This window comes from Nanorana parkeri, unplaced genomic scaffold, assembly GCF_000935625.1.
Source record: "Nanorana parkeri isolate BGI_ZX_2015 unplaced genomic scaffold, ASM93562v1 scaffold1937, whole genome shotgun sequence".
In the NCBI taxonomy this organism is placed as follows: Eukaryota; Metazoa; Chordata; class Amphibia; order Anura; family Dicroglossidae; genus Nanorana; species Nanorana parkeri.
In genome coordinates, this window is record NW_017308205.1 from 123604 (window position 1) to 143150 (window position 19547).

General features: G+C 40.6%; 1 protein-coding gene across 1 annotated transcript in view; it reads left to right on the top strand.

Annotated features, from left to right (window-relative positions):
• The window catches only part of MDN1 (midasin AAA ATPase 1), a 148956-nt gene that overhangs the window by 118547 nt on the left and 10862 nt on the right, over window positions 1–19547 (top strand). Inside the window, exons 71-86 of the mRNA XM_018572096.1 lie at window positions 5–92; window positions 2437–2510; window positions 3101–3299; window positions 5107–5251; window positions 5392–5538; window positions 7171–7297; window positions 8879–8984; window positions 9917–10032; window positions 12492–12893; window positions 13026–13252; window positions 13984–14130; window positions 15425–15591; window positions 16235–16396; window positions 17965–18102; window positions 18472–18613; window positions 19335–19507. Of these exons, the coding sequence (XP_018427598.1) occupies window positions 5–92; window positions 2437–2510; window positions 3101–3299; window positions 5107–5251; window positions 5392–5538; window positions 7171–7297; window positions 8879–8984; window positions 9917–10032; window positions 12492–12893; window positions 13026–13252; window positions 13984–14130; window positions 15425–15591; window positions 16235–16396; window positions 17965–18102; window positions 18472–18613; window positions 19335–19507 (2560 nt within the window). The remainder of the gene's footprint in view (window positions 1–4; window positions 93–2436; window positions 2511–3100; window positions 3300–5106; window positions 5252–5391; window positions 5539–7170; window positions 7298–8878; window positions 8985–9916; window positions 10033–12491; window positions 12894–13025; window positions 13253–13983; window positions 14131–15424; window positions 15592–16234; window positions 16397–17964; window positions 18103–18471; window positions 18614–19334; window positions 19508–19547) is intronic.

Consider the following 19547-nt stretch of genomic DNA (forward strand, 5'->3'; position numbering starts at 1 on the left):
TTAGGAATCTCTACCATTACTATAAACAATTTTTGCCATCTATCCAAGCAAGGATTACTGAATTACGTAATCCAGTGGAAAAAGAGCTAAAGGTAAGATATCAGTTGATTATAGTATATACAAGCAGCAGTTTGCAAAATAGAGGTTTTGGGTTTTGTTTTTTTAACTTAGTCTACTCTTAAGGTGCCCATACACCTTACGATTATCGTACGATAATCGTATGCGATTGTCTTTTCGTACGACAATCGTAACGTGTGAATAGAGTGCCCGACCGATAGTACTGTATAATCGTACGACTTTTGACGGTCTAGCATGTTTGAAAACTTTGGTCGATCGCACGATGTTCGCATGGTTGGTGGCGTTTCCGTCCGTCCAAAAGTCGTACGATTAACACTGCGCAAACGAAAATAATTGCGGTCAATTACCGCAAGTCGTCCAGGTGTTTTTTTTTTAACTACCGCTGATTGAACCTTGCAATAATACCTTGCGAAAAGCGTACGACATTTCGATCATCAGACGAAAAGTTTTGTCCAATAATCGTAAGGTGTATTGTCACCTTTTAGCATACTCTTGTCAAGTTAAACTGTCAGGTGATTTAAATCTGGAAGGTAAAGTAAAGCCCAGGAGTCAGAGCATTCTGTAAGCAGGTTCACCATCAACATCCAATGCATAACATTTTCTGTCTGTAGGGCAGGGGTGGCAAACTCAAATTCATCGGGGGCCGCATCAGCAGTATGGTTACCCTCAAAGGGCCGGTTGTATAATGTTTACTATGCTGACTATTTATCATTTATATGTAATACACATTTTTTTATCTTGTTCATGCATCTTCACTTTGTTGTGTCCTCCTGGACCCATTCACTTTTCCCCAGAACAAAATAGTTGCTGGAATAAGTGTATCCTCACTGACCCTGAAACATTATGTAAAGGGATTTCTTTTTTCTAATACTGTAGGTTTCACCCAAAATACGTAGGCATACAAGTAAAATTATGGTAGGATAAGATATCCTGGTAGTTTTACCTACTCTTTAGGTGTATGCTTAAGTTTAGAGTCCAAGAAGATGGTAAGATTAGCCACACAGTTACCTGTGGCACAGTATCCCCAGACTGCTTCAGTCAATTGGTGTAGTTCATACCATATCCGTTGAAAGATGTTTGGAGTTGTTGAAAATGTGTCTGGTTCCTCATGTTGTTGCTTAAAACAACTCCTTCCAGTTATACGAACCGATTAATCCCGCACAATGAGCTCTCTGTAGACTGGAGCCTAAGCTTAGGAGACTGTTTTTTGTATCATATTATGCATGATTGATTTTTTTTTGTCTTTTTTTTTTGTTTCAGTAGGGTAATCTACATGGTTAAAATTTTATACAGACAACGTTTGTTCGACTTTCTAATAGTTGTGAAATCGATCAGTTTCGATCACAGTGACAAAGAAAATGGACAGAGCATGTTGGAAAATCTCGATCAAATGAAATTCTTACAGTGAATGTGGTTTTATTTTAGGAAACTCCATTTATTCCAAGATTGAATGCTAAATTCAAACAAAATTTCAAATGAGATTTGTCAAGTGTCTGATGGCATTATTGAAAGTCCGATGAGATTTTGTATAAACATTTGTTTGAAAATCTACCAGTGTATACCCTACTTTTATATTTGGCGCTTTTTAATATGGAAGCAGACAGCTGGGGCCCGTACAGCATGTAGAAAGCCCTTTTCTATGCGTCAGGAGTCGCAGGTGTTCCATAAAGCCTGTTAAAAAAAAATCTACATGATGACACACAGCAGTTGTATAGATCTTCCCACACATCTGAACATGCATACAGGACAGATGCACAGCCCTGGACACAGAAAGCATCTAGGGCCGTTTGTCAGCCTCTGTACCCAGCTATATGCTTGGATGTATGAAAAGCCATACAGCTGCAGTGTGTCAGCCTGTTGATTTTTAGCAGCTGTGTGGAACACCTGCAACTCTTGGGTGCATAAATAGGGCTTTCTGCACGCTGTTCCGCCCTCTGTGACCGTGCAAATAAGTCCTTACTGTGAAGCTGCACCAAGCAAGGTCGCAGAAGAACGTTCCCCCTCTCCTGCCTGAAGTGATTCTGGGGAAATCTGTCTAGGTCTGCACTGAGGTTATACCCCCTTGAGGACAATTTCCCCTAACATAATGCTGACAGTGATAACCTGACAGTTTCTAACCCTTTGGAAAATCATTGTTTGTTGCTGCATGTATTCCCATTGCAAAAATCTCCTGACTCAATGACTGTAAATTTCTCCTATGGAGCTGAACTTTAAATGTCCATCTCCTGTGTGCAGTATTGTTTCTTTCTTCAGTTCACTGTTGATTAATTTACTTGTGACCTATATGCTGTATATTTTAAGCAACTAAAATGTTTATATTGTAATATTTTATGTAATAAATATATGTTGTATCCTAAGGACTTTGTGAAAATATCCAAGTGGAACGATGTCAGCTTCTGGTCTGTGAAGCAGTCTGTGGAAAAGACGCATCGGTGAGTAAGTTCAGCTGCATAGTCACCAAAAGCTTTTTTTGAGTTTAGGAAAGTGGTTTTCCCACATAATTTGTGTTATTGCCTAACAGCAAAGTAAGCAATGCTGAGCATTTGTTTAGTTCAGCAAATGTATTTTTAGAATGTGGAATCCCATTTTCAACCTTCCAAAGTTTTTGCAAACTTTTCTATTTAACTTTTTTGAGCCGTGCTCACACAGCTTACAGGCTCTCCCTCCAAAATGGGCAGTCATGTAGCTGTGGAGATACTGAAAGCTGTGCTCATTCTGAGGTGACAACACTTCTATACAGTCTCACACAGGAGGTAACATTGTCACTCTAGGAGCTCCACTGAATATAATAAAACAACTTGCAGAAGGCAAGAAACATGCTAAAGAGATGTGGGTGGAGGGGAGGAAAGGTCCGCTTTAAAAGATTGGAGCTGGATATTTGAAGCATAAAACCCTTTCTGAATCTGATTAAGTGAATACGTTTATAGGTTTAGTTGTAAATATTTGTTCTTGGTGCCTAGCAACATATTGTTCTTAATGCTGTATTTTGCAATTTATACTTTTTTTTTTACATTACTTTTAGAACACTCTTTAAATTTACAAAGAAGTTTGAAGCAGCTCTGTGTGAACCATCTTGTCCTGCACTAATTGAAAGTGTTCAAGAGCAACAAATGGATTTCAATGACAGCTCCGCAGGTTTAAAGATCAAAGGAAGCTCTGTACTACAACCACGGTTAATTTCCATTCTGAAGGCTACTTTAACTGGAGCAAGCAGTGCACCTGTAAGGACATTAAATAAATTGTATATTACCTAGACAAACAAGGCTAATGTGCTAATGGTTGTGCCTATTGCTAAATGAAAATCTATTTATGCATTAAATGGAAAAATACTACTTAATTTGCTGGTCAGTTTAGCTCAACTTTTTTTTATAACTTTGTAAAGCTGTTGATTTAGAAAAAGCAGAACCTAATCCTCTACCCCTTTAACTTTCTACCAATTCATTCTTTTAAAGAAAGACACAATATTTTAAAAGGTCTCTAGATTAGGACAAGCAAGTGTAATTATATATAATTTGCCTAAATTCCTTGATACAAAAGTAATTTTTAGGAACTGAAATTTGATTTAGTGCATTGTTCTGCAGCTTTCCTATTGTCAGATGATTATTATGGGGCAGGCATTTCGTTTTAGAGGCTGTAAGTGTGGTCTGGCACCATCCTATGTATCTGAACTTCCCAAAGCCTTAGTACAGGCCGGGCCACTGGTTTGTCAAAGCACAGCCTTCTGCTTTCACCTTGGAAATGCAAGAGGTCATTTTTGCCATTGGAGGCTCAGTCTGTTGTCTCCTGTCTTGAGTCTTTCAGATCTCCTACAGCAAAGATCTTACCATTACACCTGCTATTCCAGGTATTCCCCTACATGGACTGGGAGAGCCCTGAAGGTTCCTGGGCCTGATCTGATTCCATCAAGGATTCCACGAGAGGCAGGAGAGGAAACCTGCCTCCATATGGCATTTCAGTTTCTGGTGCTATGCTTTATCTAGAACACCACTCTCTCTTCCCCAGGGAAATCACCTGTCCTTAGGATATGAGAAGCCCATAATAGTCCATGTTGTACCCCTCAGCGTCCCTCCTCTCCAGAGGGGACCCCCTGGCTTACTAGCTCAACCAGAACTGACTTCTCTACCTGGATCCTCGGTGTTGCTCAAGCATTCCTGGCTCTTCTTGGAGCATTGTATCCACTTTTCAGTCTAGTGCCATTATGAAGTGCTTAGTTGAACTCCTGTACAGTCAGCTTTATGAACCCTTGCAGTCCTCATCTCTCTGACTGGCTTAACACCTGCAAGATCCCTCCTTGAGATCTGGTTTCTGTGGGGCTTCACTGCTTTATCCCCATTGGCCACTGTCTGCCCTTTAAGAACAAGGAGGTTCCTTCCTCATCAAGAAATCCTTCTTTAGGCAGGTCACATGGTTCAGACATGGGATCAGGAGTGTAAAGGCTGTGCACCTTCCCATTGGACCAGCTGCTTATTTTTACCTGCACCTATATTGTCCTAGATTCATTAATGGGATCTGTTCCTTCCAGGGATTGTCCCTTTTTGCTGACCACATCAAGTTTGTGGGTCTTCACTGCCTTATGCTGGAATTTGTGGTTGTTCCACCTGTTTGGTGGATTTTAGGTAATCAGATTCTTACTTGATTCAGGTTCTTTTTCCAACTTGATCATCAGGTTGGTTCTCAGTGTCTTCCCTCTATTTGTGTGGCAGGCTTCCATATCAGGTAAGGGTCCCTATACCTCGAAGGTTCAAGACTTTGTGTCACGTTACATACTTCAAGAAAAGGGCTTTACGGCAAGTGCAAAAAACCTATTTTACTCTCACTAACATGCAGCTGACTCCTATTTAATACACAATCACCATAATACAGATAACTGTATCCCATGTGTTTTAGTGTTGAGCTCAAATAAGTGGTTTTGACGGCATACGTGGTATTTTGGTTTGGTAATTTTCATTATAGGTTTTAAGGTAGAATGGTATGTCCTGTTTAAACTTGCCTATTAATAAGCAGTCATTTGCACATTTGTTTTCACAGCTAAACTGTGGAGAGAACATTTATTCGTCAGAGTCTCTTCAGCATCGCCTGCCTAAATTAACAAAGAAGATGGGGAAACTGTGCACTACATTTATAAAGAAGAGCCAAATGCCAGCATTATTTGAAAACCTCAATGAATTTACAGGCATGCACATTGTCTTTTTGCTTTTTTTTTTTTTTCCTCTGATAGTTCAAGCACGTTGCTGTGTACTAAAAATCACCACCATGTTAAGCCATAATTTGTTTATTCAACCTTGTCTAATGGGTTTTCTGACTTAATTGCAGAAGGTATCGCTGAGTCTGTAAAAGAGCTTCAGAATCTTACTGTAAACCAAACAGCTGAGAAGGAGAAGCAGAAGTCAGAAGCCAAGAACATCCTATTGCAGAAGCAGAGGGCACTCTCTGAACTTTTCAAAATGCTCGCCAAAAGTGGTAAGCCAATTCTCTGAATTGATCAAATTCTAGATGAGTGCACATTACCTTGTTTTTCCGTCTTAGTGATTTTAAGTAAGCCATGAAGTGAGAGACTTTTTTTTTTTTTTTCAGTATCATTAGAATAGAAATCCCTGACTATAAAATTTCCAGAGGAGTACAACTTGCTCAATGCAGCAATTCAAAGTGCAAATCCTTTGCAACAATAGCAGTAGGCAGTTTATATGAGCTTATAAATTGTCCATTCCAAAATGGTGCTCCACCACAGAGAAGAGTGTAAACTTCTCCACCACAAACGCACTCTCTTCCCCCACTTCTTCCTAAACTAATAAGTAGCTCTTGGCAAGCTTTTATATGAGACTTGTAGACTTAAAACTGTTACAGGAACCAACTGTCACTCACGCAGCATACGTTTCAGCTGCGGCGTCTCAGTATACCGCGAGCTGTAGCTCGGTGTATACTGAGCTTTGGGTGATGGGAGGACGCTAGTTTGTGTCCTCCCGTTACCGTTAGGAGAACTATGGGTAAAAGCCCTAACCCCATAGTTCTCCTTTAAAGGCCATTTTCACCTTTTGCTGTGGTATTTTTTTTAAAAGAGCATATGCCACCATTGTACACCGAGTATACATGAAGCAGTAATATGCAGTGGCTGTATATGAACACAGAAACTTGTGTTTTTTGTTAGCTTTCCAATTCATATCCTCATGGAAACGCCTGTGTTTTGCAGGCAATGTGTGTATTTTACAAATGAGCAAGAATCACGGAGGGGGCAGCTTTACAATCAGGCCCTGGTGTCAGTCTGAATTTCCTGTGTAGAAAATTTTGAATTTCTAGGATTCAGGCATAATAGCTTGTGAGTCATGAAAATGTGCACACATATACATTATCACTGCACCTTTACATTACCACAATAAAAAGGTGGAAATGGACTTTAAATGCTCGCCTAGCGTTAAGGTATATCAGCTCAATCTCTCAAAGGCTGTGACCACACTGCTAACTCCATGTGTGGGAGTGCCCACCCCAATGCACGATAAGCACAGCTTCTGAGAAAGTCCGACTGTGATTAAATGAGTGGGGCAGGGCTACAGCACTTTTACATCCTCCTGCTCATATGAATTGTCTACTGCTGCGGCACAGATTTTGTTTTTTTAATTCAATTGCTGCATTCAGTGAGTTGTACTCCTGTGGGACTTCAGAGCTAATGTTTATGAACTTTATATTTATGGGTTTCTATCATAGATTTCTTTATGATTTTCATATTTTGCACCACAGATTTTCTCCAGGGTTCTATTCAAAGAGTTCCTTTTATCATACAATGTTAACCCAGTGCTAAGTTTTAAGTACATCTGCAGACATCTGGTGGGATTTGTTCGCTTAAATACATTGATGTGCCTATAAATGTCAGTATTTAACAAATATTTGTGGGGAGCGGAGTTTACAGGAGTGTTAAAATTAGTTAAACATGTACCTAAGAACATCTCTAGATTCCTGGCATTAATATTTACTGCAGCAAAATAATTGAATACAAAAGAGCCAGCTGTTTGTTATATCTGGTTAATATTTATTTTTTTGTTTTCTTGTTGTTTATTGTTTTCATGTGTCATATATTGTCATTTTGTTCATAAACTGTAGGCTTGTCATACCGAAAAGGGCTTACTTGGATACGCACTAAGAACAATCAGGATATACTTTGCCTGCAGCCATTGGATGTGAACAATGCTTTGACGATCTCAAACAACACAGTGGAGACCAATGCTGAGTATGATGTTTTATGTCCTGCTTTACTTGATACAGTTACATTTAGTTGTAAAAAAATATATATCTTTTTTTTTTTTTTTTGTACAGTGACACTAAACTCAGCAGTTAAGTCTTAATAATGCATTTAAGTAGCTTAACTATTAACATAAATGTATGTTATTTGTGTATCACTCGGCCATAGATTCTCGAATCATCTCTGCATTTGTGGTGACACAATTCTCCCTTCGCAAATGTGGTTACTTTTGTTCCCCCCTGGTCCCTGTGTGTGTTGTAAAGTAGCCGTCGCTCCATGTTTTCTCTCATGATGGACTACAAGCTCATGTTCAGTTTACTATCATTTGTATTGAGATTGTAGTCCATCACGGGAAGGAGCTTGGAGCAGTGGCTACAACACGCAGGGACCACAGGAAACAAAAGTAGCCAGCCTCCAGAAGGAAGGACGGTGTCAACATCAATTCAGGTATGATTTGAGGTTCTACAGCTGACCGTGATACACAGATGAGATACATTTTTGTTAATATTTAAGTTACTTGAAAAGAGGCAAAACTTTTTCTCTCCCGTTCATTGAAGGACACAGGCAACAGATCGTAGATCCTGAATGGTAGGGTAATATCGCCACCTAGTACAAGTTAGAAAAAATATGCCACGTTATTACTGTCCCATAGCATCCTGAAATGTAAGCATGTGCAAGCCTACATATGTTAAGCCTTGTGCGGTTGCTTCATTCACCATAAGTGCAGGCAGAACATAGTTGAAGATGGCTGATCAGAGTGATCACATTTTTTAGTTTAAGGCCCCATTAACACCAGTTTGATCCCTTTTGTGGTGCATTTAACATTCATTTAAATGGGCTGCCAAATGCACCACATCTAAAATAGTGCAAAACGAATGAACAACAAACTAAGCGCGCCAGAGACAACCGATCCTCTGAAGGATTTGGTATGAAAGCATGCTGCAGGATGCTGCCCCACTTCAGCCAGGGAGACTGTGGTGTCTGGAAGAAAGCACAAAAGAGAGGGGCGCCTTCCCTAGTGCAGATGAGTTTTATTCAAGTACAGGCAAAACAGTTAAAATAGTACTCACAAACAGTCCTTAAGATAGCCTTAGGACCAAGAACCAGGATAAGCCAAGTGGAAGTTGTGACAGAACAGTTCCTATGTGCCAATAGCCAGCGTTGACGCGTTTCCGGGCCCCCTCTCTTTTGTGCTTTCTTCCAGACATCTAAAATAGTACCTGCTGCAATTTTGGTAACACAGCCTACTAGAATACATGGTGGTGTGTTGCCAGACACGTTGTGGTGCTAGTTAAAATGAATGGCACTGCAGCACACAAACGCATATCGTGCAGTGCTACACATTAACTGTAATGCAGTGGTGTAAATGAGTGTTTAATGTAGAAAATTGGCAGCAATTTTTTTTTTTTCTCCTTGTGTTGCAGCATATATTGAGACTATATAAGTGTGTTCAAAATGTCCTAATGTACTGCTGTTAATCACGTAGTGCTACATTTTTGTGTTTGCATGATAAATTAGATGGCAAAATACATGACGCTAATAGGCTAATATTCTGTTTGTGTAACTTAGGTTACTAGGTGAAATCACAGCAACTTGGGATGGATGTCAAAAATATTTTTACAGATCTCTGGCACGTATCTCAAGATTAGAAACTGCACTTGTGTCTCCTGCAAAGGTAATATATTTAGCTCTTGGTTTTGTGAACTGATTGATTCTCATCAGACAATTTAACATGTATATGTAGACAGCGACATAGAGGTTCTATATGATTTTATTTTATAGTGTAATGCCTCATCAAAGAAGGCTGTATGGATATGATGCAGCTGCAGTTTTAAAGATGAACTCCCGGCAAATAGACTTCTATTTTCCCGAACAGTGGGGCTACCCCCGCATTGCCAGGGTTAACTGCTCATTTTTGCCTAGGTGCTAAAATATATATATATATATATATATATACACACACATACACATACATACATACATACACCCACACACCACACACACACACTTGCCGACCTGTGACAGTTTCATTGTCACACATCGGCTCAGATTATGAGGCTCGCCTCATAATTCTCCTTTAAATACTACATTAATCCTTGCAGTGAGTGGGTAGTTTATAATAATTTCGCCCGGAGTTCAGTTTCAGCAGATTGGTTTTTCACAACACTTCCTTACTTTTCTGCTAGAACGGGGATTGTTCACTTAGATTAAATGCCATGAATAGGTAAGCAGTAGGGATGCAACGAAATTGAATTTGTCAGACCGAAACTGAAAGACTTTTTTTTAGCCTTTGTCAAATTTTGTAAAATTAATTATTTTGTTAAGTTTTTTTGTTGAGAAGCTGGGGATGTATGGAGTTTTCAGCCGTTATGGTACTTTGCCCAAAGTGCCATTTTTGGCTGAAATTTAGTTGCATCCCTAGTAAGCAGGAGAAAAAAAAGAAAAAAATGTACATATAACTGCATAACACATGGAAGTGTTCTTAGACATCTGAAAAAACTGTAGTAATCAGAGTTCTGTTAATTCCATCTTTATATTCGATGCTTTGTCATTTTTTTCCCCTCTAACTTTACTTACATTTAACCTAATTGTTTTTGCTTTGTTTAGGAATTAGGATTGGGGAACATTGAGCGATCCAAGGGTTTTTCTGGTCACCTGCTAAAGGTTCTAGTGAAGCAGAGAAGCTCTCTCACAGATATTACTGAGCAGTGGATTATGTTCAGGTACCTTTCAGCCTCTTAGTCCTTTCAAACCATTAAGAAGACCATATGTGCAACTATAGTAGGGAAGCACAGATATTTAGTAACGGTATTGGTGCCGATACCAAGCATTTGGGCGAGTACTCGTACTTGACCAAATGCTCCGATGCCTAGCCCGATACCCGAACTTTCGGTATCGAGAAGCGCGGCAGCGAGTTGTTACGCGCTGCCCAGCTTCCCGATTGGTCGAGAATCCGGCTTTCTTGTCACCTGGTGACGAGGGAGCATGGAGACGGCTTCCCTGCTAATAAGGAAGCCAGGTGGTGGGTCATTACATGCAGCCTGGCTTCCTTAATGGGACTTCCGGTATCTGTATTCTGTATCCGCGAGTACCGGAAAAAACATATCGATATGGAAAAATCTGTATCGATGCATCCCTAGCAACTAGTGGATACATTTTCTGCAGCCATTAATAAAGTTTCTTCCAATATTCTGCATATTTCTCCTAACAAAGCAGAAATAAAGTACCCTGTGCACCATTGTCATGTACACCATTTAGTAATAAGGGATTGCCAGACAACTCACTGTTTACAATTCAGCTGAAGGTTAAATTGTCGAATAGGCTGCAACTAATAATTATTCTCATCAATTAGTTGGCTGGTTATTTTTTTGATTAATCGGATACAAATAAATACCATCCTTAATTTAAAATACACAAATGCAGTGTTAAAAACATAAAGTTTACTTAACCACCTGCTGTCCGGCCGTTGTAATGAAACGGCCAGACAGCGGCTTCATGAATGCGGGTGGGCGTTTTTAAACGTCCCATCCCGCCGCTAGGTGGCGGGCACGAGCGGCAAATCAGCCTGGAATGTAAACAGCCAGCGATGGCTGTTTTTATATACAAGCGTTCGGGCGTCTGAGTTGTAATAGGCGTGCGGGTGTGCGCCCCCTCCGTTGCAGCCGCTGCTGGCGATCCCGAGCTCCGCTGTGAGCCCGGGACCAGCACAGTAGCTCTGCGGCCTGAGGTCAAACGGAGCACAGTACACGACCTCCGTTTGATCTCCTCTTCGGAATGCAGGCAGTGATGTGTATTACATCACTGCCTGCATTCCTCCGTCACTCTCCGGTACAGAAACCGGAGAGAAGTTGGTGAAGCAGGTGCTTGCTTCATCAGCTTCTCTGGGGGTCCCTAGATGACGGGTCTTAACCCCTGATGTCTCCATAAAGAGGACCTGTCACTAAAAATTGGCTATCACAAAGGGGGCTTGTTAGTCCCCTATGTGATAGCAATAAAGTTAAGTGGAAAAAAAATGTTTAAAATAATGTTACAAAATAAATATAAAAAAATTAAGCGCATATAAAGGTAATTAGAACAATGTAAAAAAAAATGTTAAAGTCCTCTGCCCCCCACATACACATGCAAACATGCGTCGAGTGCGTCTACGTGCTGAAATGACGATTGCATCCATTACGCCGCACATGTTACGTATCGTCGCAGTGAGCAATAATTCTAGGGCCATCAATCACTGATAACACTAAACTGTTGAGCGGTAAAAGCTTTTAAAGTGTCGCCTATGGACAATTTAGGGTATGGTAGTTTTTGCCAGTTCGTGGACGCACGCACTTTTAAAGCTTGACATGTTTGGTGTATTTTGACCCAACATGACCCCGTGTTTTATATTTTGCCAAAAATTTGGGTAATAACTGTTTTATAACATAACGTAGGGAAAACTGTTTTTTTTTTTTTTTCCCCAAATTTTTTTCAGTATATAGAAAAAAATAAAAATAGTATAAAATTAATTTCAGTACATCGTTGCATGACGGAATAAATGTCAAAGTACCGCAGCGCTGAATACTGAAAAATGGCCTGGACAGGAAGGGGGTGTAAACACCCCGGTCAGCAAGTGGTTGAGAATAAAACTGCATTTGCAATTGCCTGCACTGGAAAGCATGGCATTGCGGTACCGTGCATTCCAGTGCGGGTGATCACACTTTGGGTGGGAGGCACGTTTGGGGTGCCTTTCAAGCTCCTGCAGCAGAATTTGGGAGGCCAAAAGCAAAAATGACTTCCCCCCACCCCACCTTTTATAATTTTTAAAATGTATTGTTAAAATAGCTTCAGCTAGGAAATGACATTTGCCATTGGCAAGGTTCCGCAGACGGCAGCTGACTGTAAATACAGCAGGTAGTGGGCGGATGCAATAGCCAGCCTGCTATTGGCCATTTCAAATTGCAGAAGCCAATAGGCTGGTTATGGCACCTGCCCACTGCTTGCTGTGCCCTCCTCGTGGAGGAGAGAGCTAGGAGACCCAACCAACTAATCGATAATGAGAATAGTTAACAAATATCCTCATTGTTGAGTCATTTACAGCCCTATTGTCTAAGCAGCTGACTGTCCAGATTCCTAAGAATATGGCTGGCTTAAGTAGCTTTTATCTTTTACTCCACTGTTTTATCACTTTTTTCCCCTCATATTTCAGAAAATTGTTACGCAGCATTCAGGAGATCCATTTACGCTTAGATGCATCTAATGATTACAAGATTGCTTTCCCACCTCAGGATGGGGTGCAACAATGGTTTGACAGACTTCAGCAACTTATTACACAATGCAGCGTTGTACTGAAGGAGCTGTCATGGTTTCTAGAGTGTTGCCCCATAAAAGCCAGTGATAGTGAAGATGGTATTTCTAAGGCAACAGAATTGAACACTCCATCTCCTGCTACTGTTGAGTGGCTGCCAAAGCTGTGCACTATGCGCAAATCGGACAATGACTGGCAGCAGCTGAATGATTCAGTGACGAAAATGTTAAGAGAAATAAGAACCTCAAAGACAGCTGTGGATAAAATCCGACCGCCGCCTGGCGAGACTCCTTTTTATTCTTGGTAAGCTTGTCTTCCAAAGGCATTTCAGAGTGATATTGGATAAAATTAAATTTGATGAAACGGAGGTTTCATTAAAAGTACTTTTTAGAGTTTCACTTTTTTTGTGGGCTTTTTTTTTTTTTGTATATTCAGGACAAACTTTGAAGCTTGTTCAGGAGCATTGGACATCATGCAAGAGATCTCTGTTGACTTAAGGGATGTTGAGTTGCTGTTTCTTCTGCCTGAGACAGAAGTGAAGGAGGCTGCACAGCACATGAGCTTTCTGAAGAGCATCCACTACCTCAGAGAAGAGATCCGTATCGCAGGAAGGGAGTTCTCCTTGTGGAAATCCCGTTTGCAGGCAATTGGAAGAGCTAAGAGTAAGATGACATTTTAAAGATGATGATGGCATTCAAAAGTTCAATATATTTTAGACAGAAAATGTAAATCAAGTACTCTAAATGAGAAACCATACATGAAGATGGGAAGCAAAGATTTAAGTATAACTGCACCTTTCCAATAAAGTTTGGCTTTCCTGCCTTTTCCATCACACTAATCAGTTGTGGCATATAGGTGAGGGAAACATGACAATCTGCACAGGATCAAACACAATAGTGCTTCAATAAGTGTGTATTTAAGGCTTGAGCTGCACAGGTGATTGCTGTAAGGAATATCACTCTTCAAAATGGGCTGGTGACATAAGCAGAACAGAAAAATAGGTACATTAGGTACAGAGAGCTGTGGAAAAGTATCTGACTATTTGATATAGGTCTTAACTCCCTCGACTTAATCTTTGAGGTCCCCCCAAGCTTTGCTCCTAGTCCACTTGAAAAGTTTGGAGTCCACTGAGGGACACAGGTCCCACCCCTCTGTGTTTATGATCATGCTCTTTGTATTGCTTTGCTACAAAACTGACATATGCTTGTAATATGAGAGGCTTTACCCTGTTTTGGTTGCCAGTCCTCCTCTAGGCGGAGGTATAGCCCAAAAGTTTAAGACTTCTGTGTCCCTCAGTGGACTCAAAGAAAAAGAATGCAACGCAAGGTTAAAAAAAAAAACTGTTTTGATTGCTATTGCTGTCTGAAATTGACTTGAATTTTGCCTATGGCAGGAAGCCAAGAGTCTGATGAAAAATACGTCCAAGGTTTTTCCGACCAAGTGGAAGTAACCATCAAAAAAATTCTACATGCAATTCAGAACCTTAGGGAGAAAACTATTGGGAAGGAAGAGCAAGGAACTGTAAAAAAAGAGGATGAAGGTAAGCACAATATGCTTTCTGTACTTCATTTGCTGTTTTTATTTTTCATTGTTAATATGTTCACAAAATGTTTTTATCCAGTTCTAAGCTTAAAGGCTTCCGGCAGGGAGGTTGTTCCAAACATTTTGGAGAACTAACCACAGATCTTCTGTGGATGTAGGCTGCCTCAAATCCTTCTGTCTCCATGTTATCCCAGACAGAATCCATGATGTTAAGATCAGGGCTCTGTGAGGAGCAAACCATCACTTCCAGGACTCCTTGTTCTTTTTCTCCACACCTGCCTAAAACTTTTGGGGTGTGTGTGTTAATGGTGTGCGCGCGTGTGTGTGTTAATGGTGTGCGCGCGTGTGTGTGTTGATGGTGCGCACGTGTGTGTGTGTTGATGGTGCGCACGTGTGTGTGTGTATGGTGGGCGCACGCGTGTGTGTTGATGGTGGGCGCACGCGTGTGTGTTGATGGTGGGCGCGCGTGTGTGTTGATGGTGGGCGCGCGTGTGTGTTGATGGTGGGCGCGCGTGTGTGTTGATGGTGGGCGCGCGTGTGTGTTGATGGTGGGCGCGCGTGTGTGTTGATGGTGGGCGCGCGTGTGTGTTGATGGTGGGCGCGCGTGTGTGTTGATGGTGGGCGCGCGTGTGTGTACGCGCGTGTGTTGATGGTGCGCGCGCGCGTGTTGATGGTGCGCGTGTTGATGGTGCGCGCGCGCGTGTGTTGATGGTGCGCGCGTGTGTGTTGATGGTGCGCGCTGATGGTGTGTGGTTGATCATGGACAGTTTAATCTCTGCCACATTGGTTTAGGATATTGCTGGTCTGTTTTCCTTGACTGGAAGGCATTTTACATGCTATACATGTATATGTTATACATTTGAAGTTTTCATTGCAAGGAGTACATCCATGTAAAGAATAGCGTTTAATTCGTGTTTAATTTAGTTTATTGAAAAGGAAAGTATATCCTCAGAGCTGCCTTGTTATACACGAAATATTGTCCATACATACAAGTATTTTGTGGTTTTTTTTTTAGTTTATTTTTACAAAATCACATTTTATATGTAGTTTCACCGTCAATTGGAACTAGTTTGCAATAAATGCTTCTCTATACTTTGTAGGTCAGCATGACAGCCAGGCAGATAACATTCAGGTTCCCTTTGAAATGTAATTGCATTCTTCATATGTGAAATGCAAATGATGCTCTACATTTGTCTGTCCAAAATTCATTCTCACTTAACAGATATCAGTTCTTCAGTATGTTACTTGTCCTCCTTCACTTCTACAATTTTGTTTTTTTCCTGTAGTTGAAGAGAACCCAATGAACAGCCTGCAAGAAGGCCTTATTACAAGACTGCTGACTGAAGACCTCTCCCGTGATTTGAAAGCTTTGGATGTACAGGCTATAATCTCTGCGGTCACAGAGCTTCTTGAGAGGCTTAAAGCCTATGGTGAAGACTGCGTCAAGGACAAGCATTTGGTTAGGAAGTGCACTTTTTATGTAGTAGTAGTAGTGATCATGAAATTTCTGTTTTTTTGTGCACAGTCTAAATTTTAAATGTATTGGCAACACAACCAATAACCACAGGCATTTTGCAAAGACTGACCTTGACTGAATGATGCACTTTAATTCCAGTGAATGGTCCTCTATAAACTAGCTGTGAACGCAGCAACAGGGCTGTGTGGTTAATATATATTCATTATTTTTTTAAAAAGCTTCTGGGATTAGCAAATGATTTCTGCATATTTATACTGTTTACTGGACTAAGATTCCTATATAAATATCAGCTTTTTATGTCTGTATTTGCATAGTATATGAATACATTTTCATGGGGCTTCCATGACTTATGGGGTAAACATGGAGGCTCTTTTAAGGTATGATCCCATTGAACGATGCCAGCTATGCAGAAAAACTTCCTTGCCTTACCTTGACCTGCTTACAGGTTTACTTTAGCTTACCCCCTTTTTTCTTTTTCTCTTTGGTGCTGACTGCTTTAATTAAGTCTTTGTTTTAGGCACGTTTGGAAAGTTATACATTTTACATAATACACTGCTAGCTCTATATTATTCTTTGTCACAAGCTCATTACAAAATCTTAGCCTTTTTCTCTTTTTAATTTTCAGTTTTTTAACCAATGCTGTGGCTTGCTTGTCAGACTCTCTCCGATGCTGTCTGCCTATTCTGACCTGCTCCTGTTTTACCTTGCCGTGTCCTTGGCAACACACAGGGAAACAGGAAAACTGCTTTCTGTTTTGACCCAGATATTTGCAGAACTTGCCCAAAAGGTAAGTAATTATGTGTCTAAAAAATATACCTGTATATGTACGCTTCCTTGCTATGTGTTCGGTGAATATACTGAATTTATGTATACATAGGAAAAATGTGTGAACATTTTAAGTGTAAAAAGTTATAGTACCTCATTGGTGTTTGTATGTGTAAAAAATAGTGTCTTACATTTACATATGAACACATTTGTGCTTTGAAGATAGTCCAGATGGGGTAATAATATGCAAAATAAAGCAGTAGAATGAGAGAAGGAGCTTGCAAACGTGCATTGCTTATTTTCAGAGAAATTACGAATTGTTCTCACCTAAACTGACATTAATGCCTGAGCTTTGTCAAACCGCCAACTCTACCATCTCTATAGTATTTGGCAGTGCAAAACCACCTTTTATAGGTGGTATCTGTTACCTTGGGAGCACTAGTCCCACAAGAGTACTGCTAATAATAAAAGGATCTGCTCATTTAAACTATTTTAAAAGGTTGGTTATCACAAGAGATTCTAGAGTTTGTTTTTTTACATCAAGCAGTCGGGCTGTGGTGCTTATTTTGCTGATTTTAGTTTCTCAAATCACTGTCCTGTGAGTCGATCTGATCATTTCTCTGCAATGGCTAGAGACCATATGGTGCTTCTTATGCACTGCTGTCACTGACATTCAGCAAGAAGTACAGTGGGTCCTCTTTTCTCAGCCACGTTGTCTCTGGATAGGCAGGGGTCTCCCCTACACTTTATTCTTGGCTATGGATGCGCTCTTCTATGACCATCCTAATCCCGCCCATACATTTGGCAATTTTGGAGCTTTGTGTTTACTTTGAACCACACCAATCTCCCAATGACATTTTATTTGTTTCCACCATATGGTGCAAACTGTGTTGGAAATTGTTTGAGAACACTAATGTGGCAGTTGAACGACATTTTTGATCACTTCGGTGTGAATTTCAGTCATTTAGTCACTTGAAACTGGGGAATGGTTGAAACTGACATAGACCTATTGCTGTGAAGATCACCAAATGTGAACAGTGTATAATAGGCTTAAGGACAATGTGGCGTTGGTGATCCTGTCGCCGGCGAAAACTTGCCAGTGGCAGAATCACTTTGGAGGGCACAGCAGGAAGTGACAACACTCGCCTGCTTTCAGCTTTTTCTGCAACGAGGGAGTGAAGCTGGTGAGAGAGTGTCGCATACAAAGCAGGTATTTGTCCTCCATTTTCTAGCAATTCTGTCACATGACAGTATCACTGGACATAGGCTTTAACCCCTTAGTGACACAGCTTCCGAATTTTTTTCCGTTCCTGAGGACCGGAGCAATTTTGCCATGTTTGCTATTTGTTTAACCATAATTTCCATCTTCCCTATGCATTTATATGTATATATATAAAAAAAAATTAATTCAGTTTACAATGTGTACATATAAATCAGCAATGGCAGCCTCCATGCGTCGCATTCAGAAACATGTTCAATAACACTGGCTTAGACTATATTAGATTGTTTTTAATGTGCTTTGCCATTCTGTAGCAAGACCCTCTGTAGTTTTTCTAACAATAGCAGTGTATGTTGGTGCCTGTTCTGTAGGGATTCTGTCTGCCCAAAGATTTGATTGAAGATGCAGCCGGTGAGGGAGCAACTGAGTTCCATGATTATGAGGGAGGTGGAATAGGAGAAGGAGAAGGCATGAAAGACGTGAGCGATAAAATTGAAAATGAAGATCAGGTATGGGCATTCTTGCATTGTGTACATGTTCTTGCTTTTTTTCCTCTAAGTTACTTGGAATGAGAATTACTTAAAATGCAACGTTCTATAGAAAATGTTGAACTATTTAGTGTATAATTAAAAATGTTCCCCTCCAGCCTTTACAGTTCAGACACTAATAAAAAAATGTATATACATTACATCTACATACTAAAGGCTGTGAGTGCTAAGCCAAGAACCAACTGGTTCCAAAATAGTGCCTTATCTCTAATTACAGAATTATTTTTTACAGAATTCTTATTCTAAACTACTTTTTATTTTATCACTCAGTTTATCCATCATTCATATACCATTTATCTGTTTTCATGTCTATTAACACTGCTGTTGTAGGTTGAAGACACCTTGCAAAAAGGCCAGGAGAAAGTGGAGGAGGATCCAGATTCCAAGCCAGATATAAAAGAGGAAGATAATGCCATTGAGATGTCTGAGGATTTTGATGGGAAAATGCACGAGGGGGACAAAGAAAAGCAAGGTTAGAAACAATATGCTTAAAGGTGCCCATACACTGCACGATTATCGTACGAGAATCGTGGGAAATCCCGCGATCGTACGAGAATCGCAAAGTGTATGGAAGGCGTGCGACTGTTTACTGTATGGTTGCATGTCTTCCGTCGAACAAGCAGGCTGGAAAACCCGCCGAGTATCGCACAATTCTCGGCGAGTTAGTGGCCTGCTTGTTCGACAACTGCTGAACGGGCCGGTGTGCGCACACTGCCCGTTTGTAGTCATCGGGAGCCCGCCACCCATTGCAGTCATCGGAAGCCCGCCCCTCAGGGGGGCGGGCTTGCGATGATCGCAAGTACGATCTGCCTGTTCAAGATGGGCAGATCGTACGTTTTTTAAATTACTTTACAACCCTCGCAAGACTTTTGTATGGCCACCTTAACAGAGATGAGTTTGTTTTAGTTGGGTAAACTGTGTGTGTGTGTATATACAGTATAGATCTCTATCACATTGAAAACACTTAATATATGATGGCATTTATCATACCAAAGTGTTCAAGTATTTATTTACAATATGTCTGTAAGCATGGCTTCAGAAATAAAGGGGGGGGATATCCTGTTGCCCATTCACTGAAACAGGGATGGATAGTAATACTTCACTCTCGGGTTAAAATGGTGGAAGATGTGTTCTGTAACTAAGGCAACTTCATTTTCTCAGCTTTGTTAATAATTGTAATTGCTCCGCAGAAGAGGAGGATGAGCAATCTGACAATGAGGAAGAAGACCTGGATAAACAAATGGGAGCGCTTGGTGATGCGGAAGCAGACAAGCTTGATGAAAGACTTTGGGGAGATGAAGATGAAGAGGATGACGATGATGATGAGGAGGATAAAACAGAAGAACAAGGACAGGGAATGGACACGGTAAACATATACCCAGATTTTATAAACATGCACATGCCTT